General features: G+C 41.9%; 1 protein-coding gene across 2 annotated transcripts in view; it reads left to right on the top strand.

The window, feature by feature from the left end:
* Positions 1-22,669, top strand: part of notch2 (notch receptor 2) — a 51,636-nt gene that overhangs the window by 2,477 nt on the left and 26,490 nt on the right. For both annotated transcript variants that reach the window (XM_033621266.2, XM_033621265.2), the window contains exon 2: positions 10,675-10,756. In XM_033621266.2, the coding sequence (XP_033477157.2) occupies positions 10,675-10,756 (82 nt within the window). The remainder of the gene's footprint in view (positions 1-10,674; positions 10,757-22,669) is intronic.

Genomic DNA, 22,669 nt, shown 5'->3' with positions numbered 1-22,669 from the left:
AACCACATAAAACTGTCTGTATCTTGCTGTGTAGACCAATTTTTAGTAAATACTATAGGGAATTTTACCACCCTCTGTGACAAATACAACTGCACTTCCTCTAGCTTCTTCACAATAAAAGCCTCCAGATTTATGTCAGTTAATGTGGAGCAGCAGGTCTGCATTAGCAGTATAATAACCCGCCAATTACGGCTCCAGCATGGCACATGAGAGCGGATCACAAAAGAGCTGCAAACTGTTCAACATAAAACATTGAAAATGCTTTGTGTCTTCTCACCAGCCTGATCACACGTGTCAAGCCAATCAATTTATTGCATCACATCTCAGTTGGAGAGGAACAGTTTGACCTTACTCCTAATATTGCGGGCCACAACAATGAGCCCCTGCTGTGAAGTGGTGCACTGGAAATGCTTATTATGATCTCAACTTTGCACGCAACAGCAGCAGTTAGAACATGTTACTTGTGAGACAGTGGAAATAGGGCTTTTATTATCTTAAGTAGATGATCATGTTTGTATTTTGTTTTTGCTCAGTGTTACTAGGCTCTGACTGCAAAAGGTGATATGTGTCACATTCTCAAAATGCCTGTAACAGCATACCAGAGGGTGCATTGGTATTTGCCATGACGTTCCTGTGCTGTGTTTGCTTTGCTAATTGAGCTGAAAACATTGCTAAAGACATCCAAAAAAAAAGAATACATGTTTATTTGCTGTTTGATCTTAATTTCAAGGCCTGTGAATAAAAATAAAGGCCTCTCTGTGGCGATGTGCATTAACATGGTTAATTGGTTAATAATACTGTGCTACATGCCAGTGTAGTAGTTGAATGTTAATCTGATTCTCAAGGAAGCGTAGGTGCCATCTTTGTGGCACACGACAAAGTGTTGCCCCTATGGTGTGGGTATGTGGATGGTTGCATATATTTGCCCAGTGCAAACAGCGGACAGCTGACATGCGTGTGCGTATCTATTTGCGTGTGTGTATGTATTGCATTGTGGATACAAACTGACAAAGGCCAGCAATTGTGCCGCCCATGTTTTACTTGCATCTGACCCAAGCTGGAGTCTGGTGTGAAATGTGATTTATCTGTGCCATGCTTCGCCCTGCGCTCTGAAGACAAAGATATTTATTGATCTGCCCACAACACTGCATTATTTACTGACCACCAGCTCTACCCACTGCCTTGTGGCTAATATGACTTAAGACATCTTCTCTCTGACACTCTCCAAGCTTTCCCTTTGATTTCTCTCTTATCTCTTCTCATCAGCTCCTTGCAGTCTCAGTAAGATGCATTTGCCATAGCTTCTGTGTGCTCATGTTTGAGGTTATATTCAGTTCAACCCTCTCCACCCTTTTGATTAGTAGTGTAGTTAAAAAACCAGGCTCCACATGTGTTTCGGTCCTGTACTTGTTGGTTGTTGTGGGAGAGAGTGGTAAATAATATCTAAAGCTGGATGATTCAGTGGGTGAACGTCTGTGGTTCTGTGCTGCAGATGCATGTCTGTATTTCTATGCACACATTCATGCACGTCCTGTGTCTGTAGCCATGGTGGCTTAAAATAGACGTTAACTTATAGATCTACTGTGATTAAAGTCTTGAAGTTTACATGCATAGCAGAAGAGGTGGAAGCCATAGCCATGAGCCTGTTACCATTTTGATTCACAGTGCTAATACGGCGCCAACGCCTGCTTGACCAGTTTGCTCTTAGTGACTTTGATCCTCAGGCATTAAATAAATACCAGTCAAAATGCGAATGAAGCTAGGTGCATGCCCTGCGTGAACCGCATGCTCGGTTACTATAGGAGGTGGTGTTTGTGGCTGTGAAGGTCGAGGGGATTACAGAACGTTGTGTCTGCACTGTTGAACAGGTTAGCAAATTAACAGGGAATTACTGCGGCCTGCATTCCTTGGCCAACACAGGCCTGTAATCCTGGAGACAGGCAGGCAGGGCGCATAGAGTAATGAACCACGCAGGGCACATCAGGTAGGAGAAGGAGGGAAAACTACTTTGTAATTGGTGGCAGTGTTAGTTTAGTGATGCGTAACAACCATGTGTAATTTGTGTCATATAATCAATCTCATTTCAGTGGTTGGTTGTGGATATGAATTATCTAGACTCATGTACAAAAAAACAGTTTTGGTCTTTATAGATAATTCCCCCCATCATGGCAACTGTATATGGAGTTTTATGTTACTTACAATTTGTTATTTAAGAAAGTCTTCTCAGTCAGATCCACCCTTTGCTCCTCCACATTGCTAGCCTCTCTGAAATGCCAAACTCGAGGCTTCAAAACAGGAGTCAACAATCTCATGGGTGACGTCACAATAGCTACATTCATTAATTTGCAGTCTGTTTTGTCACTGGTGTTACATGGTGTTGGGGCATACACCCTTGCCACTGCCACCACTGCCCTTTCCAAAACTTTGTCAGACGATGGAAGCTACAATTATAAATTGAATGTGCCAGCTCTGTACAGCTGTGGCAGAGGCACTGCACAGAGAAACAGGAGTCAGATTTTAATTATCACATTAGAAGAATAAGGACAGTTGACAGATAAGACCATGGCAGAGGATTTGGTGTCCGAGCGTAAAGCAAAAGCAAAATTTCGGATTTAAACCCAATGCTAATGTGACTAATTTATAATAAAAGCCAACTTGGGTTTCGCAACTTTAATGCTCTAAATGTGAAGCTGCAGCAGCAGGAAATGTTCAGATTGCATTAGCAGAAACTCATTCAGTGCTCTAGAGATATTAAGCATCATCAACGAATATGCTTTCTTGTAAAATGTCCAGGGTAATTGTGACACCGATGTTGTCACAAGTTTATTAATTGGTGGGAAGATTTCCCCCTGTGGCATCTCTATACTTGTGGTTCAATTCTGATAATGAAATGAATGCTATAAAATACAATTAATCTGTCACAGCATGAGCTCTGAAATACACTCTGGGAAAAACATTTGAATCAATGGGATGAAAGGGAGTTTGACTTTGTGTCATTTGTTTCTAAATTCATAATATCAAAACATATTAATATTGAGATAATGCTGTAATAACTTCAAATTTTGTCCATGCTCACACCACTGTTATTTAGTAGAGTAAGTTCCAGGCCTATGTCAGCTCATGTCTGAGTAGCCAGTGGTGAGCAGTTAAAATATTCTGTTGTATATAAATATAATTTTGTCCAGTAGTTCAAGTAATTGGTCTTGCTGAAAAGCACGTTATAGTTAGAAAACTATGTGAATGAAACATGTCTGAACAATACCCCTGATATTTTTTTTGTAATCGTAATAAAAACAGTTTTAAATCAGAAAAAACAATTAGGATATGAATGAGGAAGGGAAAGTCCCTACATTTGCCTTGTTTGGTCTGCTCCCCTGTTTCTGTCTGTCTCTCTTTCTCCTTCCAACACACACACACACACACACACACACACACACACACACACACACCGCCAGCAGGCCAGCAGGCCAGCAGGCCAGCACACAGTTTTAGATGAGACTCTCCCAACTTTTCCAAGCGATTACAACAGCAAGGCGACCGTCTCATTTGGAAGGTTGGGAGGGTAATTACTGGGGCTGTCCCAGTTGAGATTTTTCATCCTCCATCTTAATGTCACTTTCATCAACTGAAACTACTGGCAGCTTTATCTTTTATGCAAGTCCATTAAGGAATAAGTTTCAGTTTTTTAACATCAGTGCATTGGGTTAAATTAAGTAAAGGATCAGAAAGGTATCAAGTTTAACAATTCAGATTCTGTTGCATTTAAAAATGTCTTGATCCCTGATAAAGATCCAGGAGATAAACCCGAGACATCCCGAGTAATCACACACTTATGCTGTTACTGCTGGCACTGATTTGTTTCTTACAGTATGTCACCACCCTCTAAACTGTGGCTGACCTGGGAGACTAAAACCTTAAAGCGCCTGCATGGTACGTCTGCTTGGTTCCTTCTGCTGTTTGTGTGGGCCAGTAAAGCTTCCCTCAGGGTAATAGTGTTTAGTTTGAGCCTCATCTCCCTCCTTCCATGCTGAGCTAAGGGTATTTTATTGCAAGTTACCATGACGACCGTTTGGCCTGCTAGATATAGAGGCTTGTACAGCAATTCCAGGAAATGGGGTTACTTCCTCACTCAGCGCGAACAACTTCCTACCCTGTGCTGTATGGATGTGTGCCAGGGCTCAGGGACACCCATTCGTGTGTAGTCTTTGTCTGTAGGTTCGTAATTACTTCCCCATTTCAATCCTCAGCTATTAGCTCCAAAGCCCATCTATCTTTCTCCCTCCCTCACCCCCTCCTCTTTCTACCTCCTTGACAGTCTTTTTTTTCTTCTCATGACATGGCTGGATCCCTTGAGGGACCCGCGGTGGTGTCGGTGACAAAGCAGTGGCGAGTGCTGAGGGAGGAACCAGCATAATGCCAGCTGAGCACAACAACCCGACTCTCCCTCTCCCCTTTTTTTTCCCTGTCTAGATCTTTAAAGGCAGTGATTTTTGCCTTCTCTTTATGCAAGCTAACAGCACAGTGTTTTCAGTTTTTACAGATTCTCACAGAAAAGCATCCAGTTAAAAAGAGTAGAACGGTTGAAACCTATTTTTACCTCAAATTTATGTCACCATGCATCCAAAAGTAGTTGTGGTTGCTGCTGTTGACCGCAGTTTACAAAAACCAAGGTCCTCTGGCAGTTGGGACAGCTCAGTAAATGCTTCTAGTAATACAAAGTGAAAAGTTAAATGCAGAGAAAAACAAAGGAGCTGCTGATTATGCATGAATGAAAAAATAATAAAACCAGACTTGGAGTCTGCAGCCATGCAAGTGACTCTGTGAGGCTGTGCTGAGGCACAGCATTGAGCTAAATGCCAATGTCAGCATGATAACATGATCACAGTAATAATGATCGGTTAGCATGTTGAAAGTATGTTTATCATCTTGGTTGAGTGTGCTGGCATGCTAACATTAGCTAACTAGCATTACACTGGAAGTATTAAGGGTGATGGGAATTTCACTAGTTAGCAGGTAGGCTATTTTGTCATGAACACATTGGACAAACAGAAATTTTGACCTGATGATGGTGCTAGTTGAAAGGTCAGCAGATCGATGTATCCTCTTCGGATCAAGAGTGTTTGACTGTTGGCAGTCAGCTTTAAAACTTGAGACAGACATAATTAGTGTCATTCACATTTACTTTGATGACTCTGATGCAAGCCAGCTGTGACGCCAACGACATTCTTTTCTCAGTACTTATGAAAACTAGAAAGTGTCTTGCAGTGTTGAACCCTGGGGCTGGGTAAGGTTATGTCAGGTGAACATTAACTGACTGATTGATTTAATGATACAGGGCCAAGTTTTTTATTGTCCAAAACTTGTGCTAACATCTGTGACTCATAACATTGCAAATTAGGGTACCGTTCACTAGGGCTGAACGATATGGAGAAAATTTCATATCTCGATATTTATGCCAGATATCTCGATACCGATACGATACGATATGACTATGGGTTCAGTGAAAACTAAGCATTCTTTATAAAAAATTAAAAAAAAAAAAAAAAAAACGAGTCCGAACCATTTCCTGGAAGCCCTCTTTAGTGACTGAATACATGGGAATCATGTGTAGCAATATGGTACGATATAGCATTTGTAATGTCTTTGTGCCTGCTGGACGTCGATTGGTATGGCATTATGCTACTGAATGCATCGGCAATCCGACCTTGCTTGGGCTTGACACAGGAGGACCCAGACGTCCCTGCCGTGTCTTTTAATGCAAGGCACTGTTCATACAGTCCTCGGTAGTGTTGTCACGGTACCAAAATTGGGACCCACGGTACGATACCAGTGAAAGTATCACAGTTCTGAGTACTATCAGGATACCACAGCCAAAATGAGGCAGATGTGCCTTTTGTCATTTATAAAAAGATAAATCACTTTTCTATAATACATCAATGATATTTCAATGGAATAAATTACTTATTGACTTATTCATACTTCAAAAACAGCATCAATCAGTGATTAACATAGGGGGGATCAAAATAAAATAAAAAAATAAAATAAAAATCAACCAGCCACCCTCCTCCCCTGACAAGTAAAGAACAGTCCCTCCATAAGTAAAGAACAGTCCCTAAAGTGCGGTGAGGTTTGTGGAAATGTTAACGGCTCGTTTCTCCTCTGACACGTCACATACCTGTGTGCCGCTACAGCTCGGCTGTTCCGGTACTACTGGGCAGTCATGACACCAACTTATTCACCTGGAGCCGGGCTTCTCGGTCGCCGGTAGCCTCGCGTCACCAGGCTCTTCACGTACGGCGAAACGCCGGTAAACCACGTTATCTTGCGGCGGCCATAGCGCTCCGCCGTATTCCTGTCTGTGACCCCCGTTCAACCCACAACCGGTAAGTTTCGCCTTTCGTTTCTGCTGCTGGTTGAAATCTGTACTCACACAGTGTGCTGAATGATTTCATTTGCTCGAACAAAACTATTTTTAGTCGCAAATGTGTTGTGTGTACTAGCAAGTTGCTAGCAGCAGCACATCTCCCTCGCTCAAGGGGATGTTTGTGATTGGTTGGCTTTGTTGTCGATCCAAGGCAAGCAGGAAATGAGGTTTGTGATTGGCTGGCCGTAGCTGTACATTTAGGGCAAGCGTAAAAAGGATGTTTGTGATTGGCTGAGCTGTACATGCAGGTCAAGCTGAGGAAACTCATGGGGAAATTATATCGTCAATATCATTGCCTTTTGGGATATTAATATCTTGCGTGTTCATATCTCGGTATAGATACGATAACGATATATTGTTCAGCCCTACCGTTCACTTTTAAATTTGGTACCAGTACCCAGCGGTACCTTTTCTTGTAATAAGAAAAAATTTGTGATTTATGAACAAGCTGCAGGGTGATGTAGTAGACTAAAACGCAATTCTGCTCCTCTGCTCTTTTCTAATCACACATTCTTTGTCTATCTGTATACTTATTTGTATGTTTATGTGTGTGTCTACTCATCTAGCAGTGACACTAGGCTATCACTAAAATAATATAGAGAAGAAAATAGGCCAGAGATCGAAACTATCGTGGCAGATCAACCAGCGATTTGGCTCACTGGGAAGCCAACAGCACACCCGGTCTCCCGGCTTTGGGGCGCTTCTGCCTCCTGTCTTAAGTTGAACCCAGCAGCTCTGCAGAGTTTCGTTTCTTGCATCCGAGCTCCGTGGCTGCCTTCCAGGCTTTGGGGTGCTTCGTGGCACTTGCGCCTCTTGTCTGAATTTGGCGTTCTGACCCAGATACGTTTTCAGTACTTGGTAGTACTGATGCATTTGGTTGGGACTAGTTTGGTACACTGCCCTAGTGCCAGAAATAACTGCTGTTCTCATGGCATTTTGATTTTGCTTAAGAGGGCTACCAGTGTCTTTGAATAAAGGAGCCTCTTCTTTTATTTATACAGCCTTTTACAAATCACAATGTCCCTCAGTGGGCTCAACAGTATATGACATCCCTCTGTCTTTGGACCCTTACAGCAGATAAGGAAAAACTCCCCCAAAAACCCCTTTACCGGTTAAACAAAAAAAGCCTGCGTAGCCTGTGGTGCTGTTGTCAGTCAGTGTGGTGGTAAAGAGTAGGCTGACATACAACAATAGCTCCCACCTGCGATCACACTGGGGACTTGGTTTCATACTTTCTGCTTTGTTCAACTCAAAAATGTACATAAAAACAGGTGGATGGAAACATACCTATTACTACAGCTTGGATGAAGTCGCTGATTTTCCATGCAGCACCACAGTGAATAGTTTGCCTTTACCACATCTACATACCAAAACCCTCAGCAGATTAAAAGGTTCTCCTTCCTTTTGTTAACATTTTAGTATTCATCGTATACATTTTTGTGTCTTTTGTTCTTTGTCTCAGAGGTACTTTGTAGCTATGTTTGAAAAGTGCTGTACAAATAAAGTAACTCGTGTTATATTGAGGTCATTGAGGAAAGTTGAGAAAAGCGCTTTGACATCTGTGTATTGACTCTGCTTTCACACTGGCATCTTTACAGATACAGCTTCCATCAGCAGGGATCACACACAGCTCTCCTCCCAGTCCCACCAGACTGCAGACATTGTAAATCTCCTTCTTTTGTTCTCAAACTCCTCTTTCCCCATCACCTTTACACACACCCAAAACACACAAACACAACACGCACACAAAGCTGGAAGATGCAGTCGTAGTGAGTAAAAAAAGAATAAGGATTTTTCATCAGGAAGGGTCCAAAAAATAGTCAGGTTGTCAGGTAACTGTGTGTTTTCTCTCAGCTTACACCATCTGCCTGTAGTTTCACTGTTGACTTTGTCGATTGGGTCTTATCAAGGCTCTCATTCCTGGGAAATTTTCCTGTCCATGGTTCATTGATAGTGAAGTGTGAGAACAGCAAGGTAAAGAGGATACAGTGCTGGTGGTGATATGAGTCTGGATCACAATTCACTGCTCAGTCATTTGAATGTGTGTGAACGTTTTGTTTGTTTTACTTCAGAGAGACGGATTGCTGAAACCTTTTCGTAACTCTCAGTCTGGGAATTTCTGACTTGTGCATCACGGGGTTATTGGTGTGTGTGTGTGCGTATGTGTGTGTTAAAATGGTGTAATAGCAGGCAGGCCGTCCCAAATCTGGTAAGATCATTGCATCTGGCATGACGACAGTGTGCATGGGAAGCTCGTCAAACCATTCGGGGGATGAGAGTAGCTTTTTCCGGTCTGTGCTGTCTTGCTTCCCTTCTTTCACTCCCTCTGCCTTATGCATCGGTCTTCTCAGCCCTCCCTCCTCCCACTCAGCTTTACTCTTTTTTTTAATTATTATTTTTTTTGTTGATTTTGCAGTTTCTTGCTGTCTTTCTAGAGGACTGGTATCCTACTATACCCTATGGTGCGTTGCCCAGATTTACTTTACAGTAATACAACTTCCTTTTAATGGATAATTTAAAAACAGATTAAACATGATTTTGCATTAAATTTAGACTTAAACGTGATCAAAACCAAAAGTGAAAGTTCCACTGTGTCAGAAGTTTAACCACATATGTGTTGATTTTCTGCTGTCTGCATTCTGTTATTATGTGTGCATGATTTTTGTGTGTTGCTTCGCAGCTTGTGTGCAAACTGTGTGTCCTCTCAGTTAAAAAATAGTCCTAAAATAGCACAGTGTTTCTGTGGTCTCTTGTACTGCAGCAGTAGTCTGATATCAGTCATTTTATTACAGTGGTCTGTGCAGCAGTGCACATAGAGGCATGCGTATGTGTGCGTGCCTGTTGGATTATGAATTTCACAGTGGTTTGTGTATGGTATCCCCATGTCTAATGAACTATGTCTGTCTGCCTGGCTCTGAGGCAATATTCTGCCCTCGCTCTCCTACTTGACCACTTCAGAGACTGTACGCTGAACGTTCAGCACTTGAAAACAAACTATGTTTAACTATAACCACTGCAGAATTATATCAAGTTGGGTCAATAATAGTTAGCACCTTTACAAAGACTCTCTGTGATTAATCTAGGCACAGGAAGTAACACCATTGCTCACTTCCTGTAATGCAATGACTGTTTTGTGGAGACATTGTTGAAGTTTCTTTGAAATCAGCTGACCTACCCTCAGTTTTTTACAAAGAGCTCTGTTCTGCAGAGCGAGGATTCATCAACACTATAAATGAAACAAAATGTTATCACAGTATCATTTGTGCAGCCAGTGCTAATGATTAGGAGCCGCTGTGCTTAATTATTCACATATGCTTTACACAGGCTGGCTTCATGTGACTATTATATCACATTGAGTCTCTTATCACCACACTTCATGTTGGGCCGGCATGGTGTGCATAAAGACGACTTGAGCATGTGTTTCTGGCGGGCCACACAATAGCTGATGTGTCTGGCTATGAGTGTTTCACTGGCGGGGAGATAGTTGGGCTTTGTTGTCTGTTAAGGCTCATTTCTGTCTCCCTGCCCATCCGGTCGCCCTGTGACCACAGGCTTATTCCAGGCTGGCTTTGCATAGTTGGTTAGATAGGTGGCGAGCCTTCTGTATTATCTCTGTAAGGATGAAGGAAGGAGGAGAAACTTGTAGACTATGTGGAGGGCTTCCCTCAGAGGGGTGGGGAGTGTGTGTGGGGAGAATCTTACCACCTCTGAACCAGGTTTTTAAGGGGGGAAACCCAAAATGAGTTTTGAGAAGTGCCAGCAAATTCTGCAGTAACGCTACAGCTACCCAACTTGTGAGTGAGTGTTCTAGGAATTTAAGGAGGGTATTTATTTGATGAACATAAATAATTTTTAATTCTAGGCACATGATGTAGGACATCATCATTGTGGTGTCTCTGTATGTGTCTGTGTAGACACAGTAAGACGACATGATATGAACTGCATGCCATTAAGCATTGAAGAGAAATGACTGGATTTAGAAGTAGTCATTTTCACAATATACAAATTGTGGTGTATTTTAATGAGGAAACTGACATTCTTGAAACTACTGCAGCTTTTTACTGCTAGGGTTCTTTAGTTATACCTACATGTGGTACAGTATGTAAAGACAGCCTATTAAAACCTGGCGTTAATGAATGCTTTAATTAAGAATTCACATGTACTTAAATGGTCACACTTAAAGTATTTCCAGTATTTTAAATGTTTAACAGATGTTGTCCACTCTCTAACTTGTCTCTCATCACTTACAGCTCTGCAATGTATGGATGATAAGGCACCTTGTGTTAACAACGCTACATGTCTGACCTTCAGCAATGGCACTGAATACTGCAGGTAAGATTTACTTGCTGGGTCTGTGACCAAGCACACAAGCTTTTCAGTTTTACTCACTCTGTCATCCCAGCACTGTAACAAAAATGTGAACACAGCAATAGAAACCCCTCATAAGGGGATTGTTGGATGTGAAAGCCTGTACAGAAATAGGGTTTTTAGATCAACCCCAGCCTGTCCACGAGACCATGAGGTTTTGCTCAGGCACGGAAGAGGGAATAAAAGACTGCTCTGTCTGACAAAGTACACCAGTACTGGGAACAATACCAATACACACATTTCCACCTCCAAGATGTTATTTAGGACATTTTGGGGGTTTTGTTACTTGCTCTCTTGTTGCTACAGAATTGATAGCTCGAGTGGTTGCCAACACATTTTATTGCCCACTGATTTGTTGTTGCTGGGGGATGTCGAGACGATGACGAGACGTTTTTATGACATGAGAAAGTAACCTATTCAGTGAAATTGATGAGAAAAACAATTTGAAACTTGGTTGAAGGCTAATCATTGTTACTGCACGTGTTAGTATAACCTTTCTTTCCCTGGCACATGCTACGTTGTTGTGGAAACTTGAAATAACCTGCAAGTAAGTCTCTTCTACTACCGGTGGTGCAATCAGATCATTAAGGGAAAAGTGCTATAGTGTAAAGGAGAGCATTGGCCTGTTTGATCTATGCCTTCCATGTTCTGACAGCTTAGCCTAGTTTGTAATTAAGACTGAGCTATCTTTATAATTGCATTGCCACTCCCGAGCCAAATTCCCAAAGAAAACACCATAGCTGGTTCATGAACCTGCTCATATTTCATCAAATGTGATGTGAATCACACTGCGTGTCTGTTCCCAGCGCTTTTGGAATTTCAACACTCTGCTACTTCTGTAAAAAGGGAAGGGAAAGTAGCATTCCTTAATCAGTGTTCGACATTCCCCCAGTCTAATTGAAGGTCAAACAGACATTGTTCTGCAGGTGCAAAGGGGCTCATTGTCTGTGTGTAGTATGTGCCTGTGTGTGTGAGAGTCAGTCAGACTCTTCGTGATGACAAGAAATGAGCAATATTCTTATATTCTGTGATTCAGAGTCAACTTTGTTATATCTCTATAGACGGGAACTTAGTCAGCCAGTGAAGTGAGGCCAGGATAAGTGCGATGTGATATTATCTGGCTGCTTCTAGTAAGTTAACAGCCATATTTTGAACTAGTGCGGTGAGGGCGATGACTGTCCGGGTTAATAAAGATGTGATGAAACATAGACTGGGATGACCTTTCAGAGACAGCTCATGATAAACAGCTTTTAATTTTGGAAAACTTTCTCAGGTAGAGCGAATGTGATTGGATTTTTCTGGTATAATGACTTTAAAACAACAGGTCCCGATCATAAATCACACCCAAATTCAGAGCTGTGTTCTTAATATGGGGAGACAGGCATACAGTACCAGTAGAACAGGGCTTTATGCCAATACGTGCTGGCGTATGTCTGTGAAACAACATTCAAATCATTTGCAGCTGTTGAAGCTTTGACCGCATCCTCTAAGGGTTTATTTTTATGTTGTTTTTATTACCTTTGCTACTATTAAATTGCATTTGTAAATTGCAGTTTGTTCTTTTATATTAATATAAGGTATGCTTTTTCATTTGTTAAGGTCTGCGACTATCAAATATCTTCTTCGTTTACTCATGTTCTTGCTCAGCCAAACTGTTTGAATTCCTGGAGCCACTATTCCCATGAATTAAATGATGATATTAATGATAAAAGAAAACCAGCAGCGAGGCCTCTTGCCCTGGAGACACACAGAGAGGAGTCTCTCAGTTTAGAAGAGTCAGCTGACAGAGCGCAGGCCTACTGTTAGACAGATTAACTAGTCAGTCAATTCTTTTTGCTGTTCACAAGCAAACATGAACAGCTACACACACATACATGTGCACACAAGTGCACGCACTTGCCCCTGTCTGGCCTGTCTGGTCCCATCTGCACTGTGCTGCTAGTCAAAAGGCTCATTGTGTTATTTTCAAATTATGTGTATTAGTCTCCACAGTGTATTAAAGGCAGCTGGCTGTAAGTAAACACTCACTTTGGCCTTTTGGCTCAGACCAGCCTAATTATGTCACATGGATGATACCAGGGTTCAGACTGGGAGTAACTGTATAATTAAACAGACAGTTAATATGACACCCCTGTGGACGACTGACGGGCAGTTGCGTCTTTTTTAAGGCATTCTTTGTATACAATTAGCAAGCCTGTTTTCAATGCTCAGAGTGAAAAGCAAGAGCAAGTGTTATCAAGTTCTTAACTCCTCTCAGTTTATGCTAGGAAGAGTGTGTTCATTCATTAATACAGTATTGCTTTTGTTTGATATTCATAATGAAACGGCTGCACAGTGAAGACGAGGCCCTATTTTGATTGGCAACAGAGTGAACTTCTGTACTCAACTTGCCTCCAGTGCCTCTTCTGCAGAGTTCCCATACATCCTGGAAACTCTGGGAAACAGGACTACTCTAATCATATGCATGTGCCTGTTTCACATCTTTTAATATACTTTTTTTTTTTAACTTTTTTCTTTACTTAGACTTTTAAACTTTTTTTCATCAAAGACAGAAAAGGGAAAAGAGAAAAGGGAAACTTTTAATGTGCTTGCGTGCATGTCAGTCACTGCGTAGACTTTGCAGGACAAAAAACACATTTGAAAATGTGCTGGAAATTCGTGTTTGCATAGACAGATCAGGTGTCCCATTTTGGACATGAAGAATATTGTGAAAGAGAGTTTAAGCGCATGGGAGAGGTTGACTTGCTGACTATCTGTGGCAAGCTGCAGGGTGCAGGGAAGCTGTCTAACCGGTGACACTGCAAGCCATTAGCTGTGGGTGTGAGAAGGTGTGTATTGTGAGTGTGTCTCTGTGTGGATTTGTGCATGTCACAAGTTTGTTTGGTAGGTGTTTGTAACTTACATCATTGCTGAAGGGATGCATAAATACTTTCCAATGAGGTACTGGCGAAGGACACAGACACAGAGGTCTTGTTTGTGGGCCACGGAGGATTCCTGACACTAACACAGAGTCTGACTCAGTGACTTAATACCTGAATAGTCCAAACAAGATCGAGGCTACACACATTACGTTGTCCAAACCCTATTTTTTCTCCGGAACAAGTTCTCTTTGTCTGCTGGTTGGCCATGGTGCAAACTGATTAACTCTCCCTCCCTTTCTATGCCTATTTTTTTCTTCACTCTCTTTCTCTTGCAGTCACTGTCATGCCTTTTTATTCATTAAAAAAAAGAAGCAGCTTTTTTTAAGAGTGAGGGGAGAGTTACTGTGTTGTGTAGACCTGCTGCCTTTTTGATCTGACAGGTAGAATTTGCCTGCAGGGCAGACAGAGGAAGAGAAAGGGCCAAAAGAAAAGAGGATGTCTTTTTTCAGGTAATTTGAGGAGGAATACCTCGGAGCACAACTTCTTACTAATGATGAGAGAGCAGCAAAACGGGGGGAGGGAGACGAGGGGGAAGCGGAGCAGAGAGAGGAGTGTAATTTCCCTCTTGCTACGCCTCCTTCATCAAACTGTCACTCATCCATCCATGCCCCTGTCCCTCCCTTTGCTTCAGGGATTTAGATGCCTCTGGACTAAACTCACCAGGCCCGTTAATCCTTCTCCCACAATGCTATTATTATTGAAATCTTCACCCTTTTTTCTTTATTATAGCCATACCTGCTCCATCTCTCATTCACATCTGCATATTTGTAGAGCTTTGTTGAGGATCTTTGGCTGTGGCTGTTACTGGCTATCGTTCTCAGTCACTGTGTGTCACCTTGTTACCTCACAGAAAGCTCTGGTGTAATTTCACATCTGCGTCTCCTCTCAGTCTCATGTCTTATGGGTTAAAAGGAGGTACCATAGTTCATGGAGGGAAAGGGACACAGACAAAGAAAGATGGGAGTAAATGGTTGAGACGCTCACCACTCCCCTCTGCTCCACGCCTCCACAACAGATGCAACGCCCACTCTCTCAGGCTTACACACACACTCAGACAGATTTTAAGTGGGCTAGGCATATGATCCACACTAAAGTCAACAAACACTATAGTAGGAGATTGGAAACCCACGGCAGTGATTTCCCGCTCTTACTCTCCAAAGACTTATCTCCTCCCCACAGCCCAGCCAGCAGCACTGTAGATGTGGTTTACACTGGAACCACAATGATAAGAGTTTCTTTGTGTGTTGTGTATGTGCTGTGTCTGCGTGTTTGTGTCTCAGGGGCACCTTGAGCCTAGGGCAAGTTCACATGCTGGCACAGAGAGGTCTGAAGTTCAGTTAAATGATGTCAGATTCAGTATTTGGATGGAGGACATGTAGTATGCGTCTCTGGAGTGTGTTTAAGGCCCGAAATTATAACACAAGTAGATCATGTCATCAGTGGCAACCATGGCTGCAACTTCAGATTATTTTTATGGATTTTTTCATGAACAGCCCAAACCCAAAAGACATTAAACTTACAGTCACATAAAAACAATAGGGCTGTACCCAAATATTCAGATATTCGAATATTAATTTCTATGGGTAGGTATTCGTTATGAAAATTTGGTATTCGATATTCGTTTTTTTTATTTACATTTTTTTTTTTTTAATTTTTTTTTTATTATTTATTTATTTATTTATTTTTTTTTTTACATATTTTTTGGTGCTAAATGTAGTGTTTTTGTTGTTGGTAAATGTAGGTTATCAATAAAAATCAAAACTTTTAAATTCCATTGTTAAAAATGTGAAAATATAGTATCGCCTACCAACTGAGCTTGTGCGCACGGCAGGCTTGAGCGCATCCGTCTAAGGCTGTGGATCAATGCCAAGTTTTACCACTTTATCACTATTCCCTCTAACTTGTAGCTGTTTTTTCGTTATCTTTTGAATTTAATATGAATTATGGAACTGTTTTTGTCAACGTTTGTTTCCCCCATTTTGTACAATAAATTATTGTTTAAAGTTTCAACAAGTTTCTTTTGGAGTGCGTGACACAAGTGTGTTTTGAAAACGACTGCGGACTGTCACCTGCTCAACGCATCAGTACCTTCGGATGCCATGACAGTAATAGCCAATAATGTCAAAATATCATTTACAGACCGATTTAACAGACGATCACTGCTGCCTGACCCGCAGGTCCATTTGCGGGTCCCGCGGGTTACGGGTTGACCCGCGCATCACTACTCAGCTCAGTCTATAAATGCTGTACACAACAGTAAGGCTATAGACATTATATTCTATTCAGGCCGGCAGAACCAGCAGCGCATTGGCTCTACAGTGCATGGCACTGCTGATTAACCATTTTATTGCAGCACAGAGTGTCTGCCAGCAACCAATTACTTGCAGAGGCTTCCTACAACTTGTTTCAACGGTTCCGATTTAATCAGAAGACAAATTAAACAGGATGACTAGCCAATATGAAAATCAAAAGAAAGCATAGAATAATGTACTGAAGGAGACTGTTGTGCCATCACATTTTTTTGTGGTTTGAGAGCAAAGATCCAGTCGCCGCTGTGCAAAACTCCACAATACAAATAGGTCCGAGAAAAACCCGGAGGAGTGCTTCGCAAGGAGTCTTTGAAAGGAGCCAAGCCTGGCGTAAAACCGGAGAGAGCAGGCAGCACGGCCAGAGCACCCGCCCGCCCACCGTGAACGAATATTCGAATATTCGTTAGAAATTCTGCCGATGGTCTGAATGTTAAAAAAATGGTATTCAGGACAGCCCTAAAAAACAAGAAAAGCAGCAATCCTCATATGTGAGCAGCAAATGTGTTGTATTTTTGCTCTATAAATAACTAAAAATATTGATCGACTAACTCCCTACTAAAATCATTGTCATTTTAATTCCTGTCAAATTCCTGTCAATTAACTGGCAAATCCTCTCAGTACTGGTGTTAACATGATTTACCGTCAGCGGTCACCAGACTTTGACCTTCTCTTTAAGGATCACCATGATAAAAGACACGGCCACAAAAACAAACAAACAAACAAAGAGTAAAACACACAAACACGCAGATGCACACCAGGCTGCTCGAAGATTTGGTGATTCAGACCGGCTCTTAGAAAGAGGAAGCCTTACAAAAGAGTGGGGAATGTAGCAACCAGACCATAAACCCACATACAGTAAGGTGGCAAGTGGCTGTCTGTCACACATAGATGGTCACACATTGATGGTGACACTGTGGGGTTAAAAGTACCTCAGTTTTGTCTCGAGGTCAGATATTCTCTATACATGCACGGTGAGGTAAAGGCTCTGACTAGTGTGAGTTAGTGCAGCTTCACCCAGTTAATTATGTTAAAAATAATAGAGCCAGTAAACTAAAGCAACTGTCATTACTTTACTTTGAATTGTTATAAAATCATCAACACTGAGACACCTGTAAAATGCATAAAAGAAACACAGAAACACAGCATTCTTTAATTTCTCACTCGGCCATTTGCCAGTGGAAAGTTCTAAGCAGACTTAATACATAAAGACATAGTAAATGCCAGAAAAAATAGCTGGGAGAAAATCTTCTTGGGTGGGCTGCAGCAGTACAGTTGTATTATTTTAATGTTTAATTTTATCTGCCTCAGTGCAATCTCTAGGGCAATTAGTTGCCGACATCGCTTGTCTGTTTTATTGGTGGTTATTATCTTTATCGTAGGGGTGCTTTTTCCTTCAGTTTCTTGAGTTCAACCACTGTGTAACTTAGTTTTGAAAAGAGATTTAAAAGTTATAGTTTATCATTATTATTTGCTAGACATAAACATTTTAGTTATTGAGTGACCTTAACTAGAGAGTGGACACGATATTCTTATTTTGTTTTACATTTTTGAATAAAAGAAGAACTTTTACAGGCCGACGGACCTATTGTCAGAGTGGACACGATATTCTTATTTTGTTTTACATTTCTGAATAAAAGAAGAACTTTTACAGGCCGACGGACCTATTGTCGGAGAATCCACATTAAACAACCACAGAAACAGGATAATGACAGAACAACATAGAGAGGCAGGCAGATGGAGCGCTCAGAGAGAATATGGGTCCAGCGCTGTACGCCACAGCCGCTCAGATGAGTCTTTTTGAACATGTTTCTAAACACAGTCTGAGATTTTACCACATGTCCCACGTTTGGACTCCACCCTGCTCCACACTCCTTTATTCTGTTTATGCTGATGCTTTTCAGTCTGACTGCTTGGCTTCCTCTTCTCTCTGCATGTCTCGCCCTTTCATTACTTTTCTGGCTTTTACTTGCACCTCATTTCGCTGTCTTTGTGATATCTACCTTCCTTTTTCTCTCTGTACAACTTGAACATCACTCTCACACCTCCCTTTGCTCGCCTCCTCTGCGATGTTATTTCTGCTGCCTCTGCTCTTCTCTATGAAAAAAAAACTATTCTGAGAAGTGAGGGAGTGTGCCAAAAATATACCTCTAACCTACTAAAGCTATATTGCTACTGACGATTATTTAAGTAATAGATTCATAGTTTCCATCCCCTAAGGAGAACCCATAATTGAACCTACATATGTGTTTAGTTGGCTTTTAATTTTCCAATGTATGGTAGACTAGGCCTTTTCTCTACTGTGGCAAGAGCTGATGTATGGGCCGAAATGGTTTACTGCTGTCAGTCTACCATTGCCAGACCTTTCCACACACAGCATTTACGCTGTGGCAAGAGAAAGATTTGGCAGAACTCTGTCGTTCTGTGAAAGGATAAATAGCCTCTCTGGTATGTCTATATTTTTGATCCTCTTTCTTAAAGTAGTGCTGGTGTCAGTGTTTAGCACACACTCACTTAGATTGGCCACTTACGATGTTTATCATCGAAAGTGGCAATATAGTAGTCGCAGCAGCAATGGACAGAAATGTTGTCAACGCATTCAATGTGGACTTTCCTGAGTCAAGGTAGAACAGATAAGGTCACATGCTGGTTTACCCCACCATTGAGATATATATCAACATACTCAAACTAGTATTTTTAAAGGAGAAGTCTGGTATTTTGCACTTTGAGCCCCATTTCTGGGTTGTTTATGATGAAATAGAGTGGTTAAGACCAACATTGTGACGACTGCTCCTTTTCTGAGAATTTGGCTTTCTCCTGCCTGGCTTAACACCGCTGCCTATGGCCATGTGTGAACCTGTCCTAAAACCACCCTAAACGTTCATTTTCAAAGCCGTGAAACTCACTGAGTGGACAGTGGTGTTCGTTGATGTTCTGACATAAAAATCTTAGAAAACTGTGGTTTCCATCCGTGTTTTCGCTATTCATCTTGATTGTGGAACTATTTTTTCAGCTGCCTCACACCTGTGTGTAAACTTCCGCTTGATCGTTCGTTTGACCCTGAAGCGTTATACACTCCAGCCCGCTTGATGGCGATAATGCTTCTTTACGTGGGTGTCGCCAACCAGCAGGAAACCATTGCAATGTAATGGGACACAGAAAAGAAGCAGAAGAAGGTTGGCGTTGTGTTCAAAGATAACGTACTGCGAAGGTTGTTTACAAGCGAGTAATCCATTGTGCAGTTGTTTAAAGTTATTACAAAACTTTTTCGTTCGTTCTCGTTCATCCTACAGGAGCGCACACTGCACTGTCAAGCCAGCACCTTCGCTGAGCTAAAAGACTACAATGACTACATCCTTGTCGTAAACAACCCCCTTTCCGTTTCCGGTGGCGGATTATTACCAGTGGACAATGAGGCTTTTATAGAAAACAAATGGATTAGACAAAATGTCAAATAAATCATCACAGAAACCACAGTTTGCGACGATTTTTATGTCAGAACATCAGAATATCAGCGAACACCACCGACCACTCAGTGAGTTTCATGGCTTTGAAAACGAATGTTCAGGGTGGTTTTAGGACAGATTCACGCGTGGCCGACAGTCATCATAATTTTGGTCTTAGCCACTCTATTTCATCATAAACAACCCAGAAATGGGACTCAAAGTGCAAAATACCGGACTTCTTCTTTAAGCTCCTTCATCTGGCTCAACCATTTATCTTTAAGGTTAATAATGTGCTTTCTTGTCTGTATCACTTCTGGATCTGAAATGACTGTGACTCTCACATCATCCAGGTGGTGCAACGTCTGAAGAAAGTTTTCATTAACACATATGAAGAGTTTGGTCTTATGTAATGACTAACAGTTGCTCTAAGCATCATTTACATGGACTTGCCACACTCTGATTAATATCAGTATCAGAAAGACATGATAATGATTTCAAGCATAGCACCCAGCCCTAGACTGCCATTTCAAAACTTACATCCTGTGACGTGGATAACAATTTCTCCAGACGTCTGCGACTGATAGAGAGGCAAGCGTAGTCTGAATGGCAGCAGATCTTTTCGAATGAGCTATTCTATCTTACACATAAGCTTTTGTCTGTCCCTAAAATGATCTATCAGACATCTTACAGCTACAATTTCTATGGCAAGACAAGGATTCTTTAGTTCCCGATTTACTTCCGCCACCAAATTAACAGTATAGCATTGCATGGCATAGCATGCATTGAATCGACAGCAAAGCCAGTAACATGCTTTGCACTTGACTGGTGACGTCCGTGCATGCACGTACAGGACTACAGTGCAGTGAATAGGCCACCTATGCTCAAGCCAAACCAGGGAATGATCCAGGGATTGAAATGTGAGCTGGCTTATGCTCTCTCACAACTCTCACACTGTTTCTCTGTGATGGCCTCAGGGGGAGAGCATGATGAAGTTATTAAGCGTTGCTGAGACCAGAATAGTGGCTGGAGGAGGCGGTGGTGTGGTGGGGTTGTAGCTGAGGAGTGGAAGGTGGAGAGGTAGGAGGAGAGAATTAGCACAAAAGAGAATGGGAATTAGGGATTTGCGATGGGAGGAGAATAAGAGCATGGGAGCTCAGGACACAGGAATTCGCAATGAAGGAGGTGGGAGACATTACATGAGTGAGTGAGAATCAACCCAACCTTTGCTCATTGAAGCTCTCATGGCCAGCCAGGACAGGCAGAGGTCAGCATGAGGTAGAGGAGGAGGAGGGGGATTGACGAAGGAGAGAAGGGGTGCAGAGAGAGAGGGAGAGATAGAGAGAGAGGGAGAGAGAGAGAGAGAGGGGGGTGTGCGTGAGATGGGGGCGCTAATGTGAACCAGCTGTAGAAACCTGACACCTCAAGAGTGAGTTAGAAATAAGAGGTGGAGGAGTAAGAAAGAGGGAAAGAAGGGCTGCAGGAAATTGCACAAAGTAAGAGAAGGATGGGGGAAAGAGGAGGAAAAAAAAGTCCTCATGGAGCAAAACAAAGAATCCCATAGATGACTTTGGCTGCAGAAACCCTCTCTGCAGAGTTGTTCATGAAAATAGAGCCGACTGTGTGTGTGTGTCAAGGTGTCTGTGCACATTTATCTGTGTGCAAATTCTTCCCCGTGTCCTGTAGGGTGCATGAAAAGTTGTCACAAGAATCACACGACTCCATATGTTGTATTCAGTGACAGACTAATGTGACAGTGTGTTGGGTTATCGCCTCCTCAGTGAGACACCACTCCCTGACAATAATGTGAATCATGCACAGCCTTGTCTGTTTGCCTCGGGCTCTAGTGATACAGCCAGAGGCCAATAATGAACTCTCTATCTGGCAGTGAAACCTGAAGGACAGGGTGGTATCGTTTCCTGACGCCATGGCATTTGGCTCTGTCAACACTGGTTAGATAGCAGCAATTGAATTTTAATAGAGGTTACTGTGCATCTTGTCTGTCAGCACTTTGGAATTTTTACAAAATCTCAGTTTCAAATAATTATTGAATAATTGAAGGGTGGTGTAGAGTTGCAAGACAACACTATAGGAATTATAATGTGTATATATATTTTTTAAATCTTTCTCAGTTTCTATCCAGGCTAACTGTAGATGTTATTCAATGCAGAGTGATTTAAAATGATTCATTCAAAGCTCAGAAGACATGTAATCAAGCTAAACATTTAAACAAAGCACACGTTTCAAGTTTCCTCCCTCTCACTCTGAAGTGGCAGTACTTGACTTTGAAAATGCCTCTCATATTCCCCATATTTTTAAACAGTGAAAATGTGTGAAATGTTCCCAGTGAAACATAAACCTGGCATTAACCTGGACATGGTGTTCTTTGTGTGACAGCCTGCTAATGTGATGTATGTCACAGGGCAGAGGGCCATGTCATTACTCCTTGAGAGGGGGCAGAGAGGTTGTCCAGGAGAAGAAAGCAGCCCTAATTCCCACGACGGCCGTCTTGTTGTGATATCATGACCAAGCTGTGTTTGTGTTCAGAGCGGGGAGGGACATCGTTGTGTTTGTGTATTTATGTGTGTGTGTGTGTGTGTGTGTGTGTGTTTTGGGGTGTGTAAGGGGTTGCGCTGCAGACATGCTGATACAGGGACGGAGACGGGAAAGAGGGAGGGTGGCCATGTCTAATCTGACGGAGTTGAGGCGAAGAGGCATAAAGTCTGTCTTTTCTTTGAAGATCATACGTCACTAATCAGCCATCTTGTTTATCTGCGTATCAGCGCCCTGAGTATGTGCAAATAGCTGCTTAGAGAACATTTTAGAGAGGAACACTATTGTCTACATAAAATAAGATGATATGTTTTGTTATAGTCAAAAAAATCTGATTTAAAAACCAAACCAATAGTGCCTTATTTCTTCCTCAGTACTCTGCAATGTGCCCTTGCCTTGCTTTGCCTCTCAGACAACACTAACAACACTAGTAAAACTAAAATTGTTTCAAAATGGAAGCTCTCAGGTTCCTGAAAACACTAAGTTCTTACAGGTTTCTGTGTTTATGACTTGACTCTCCTCCTCCATGTCCGCCTAAATCAAGTTACCTTGGATTTGCAAGATCCAGCCCTGATTTGCTACATCGTCTGCACAAAATAACTCCAGTAGTAAAACAGTCATCGCTAAATCAAATACGTGGACACATTTCTACTT

This window comes from Epinephelus lanceolatus, chromosome 6 (genome assembly GCF_041903045.1).
Source record: "Epinephelus lanceolatus isolate andai-2023 chromosome 6, ASM4190304v1, whole genome shotgun sequence".
Taxonomy (NCBI): domain Eukaryota; kingdom Metazoa; phylum Chordata; class Actinopteri; order Perciformes; family Serranidae; genus Epinephelus; species Epinephelus lanceolatus.
The sequence above is the reverse complement of the archived record's forward strand: the minus strand, read 5'-3'. Positions and strand labels throughout refer to the sequence as shown.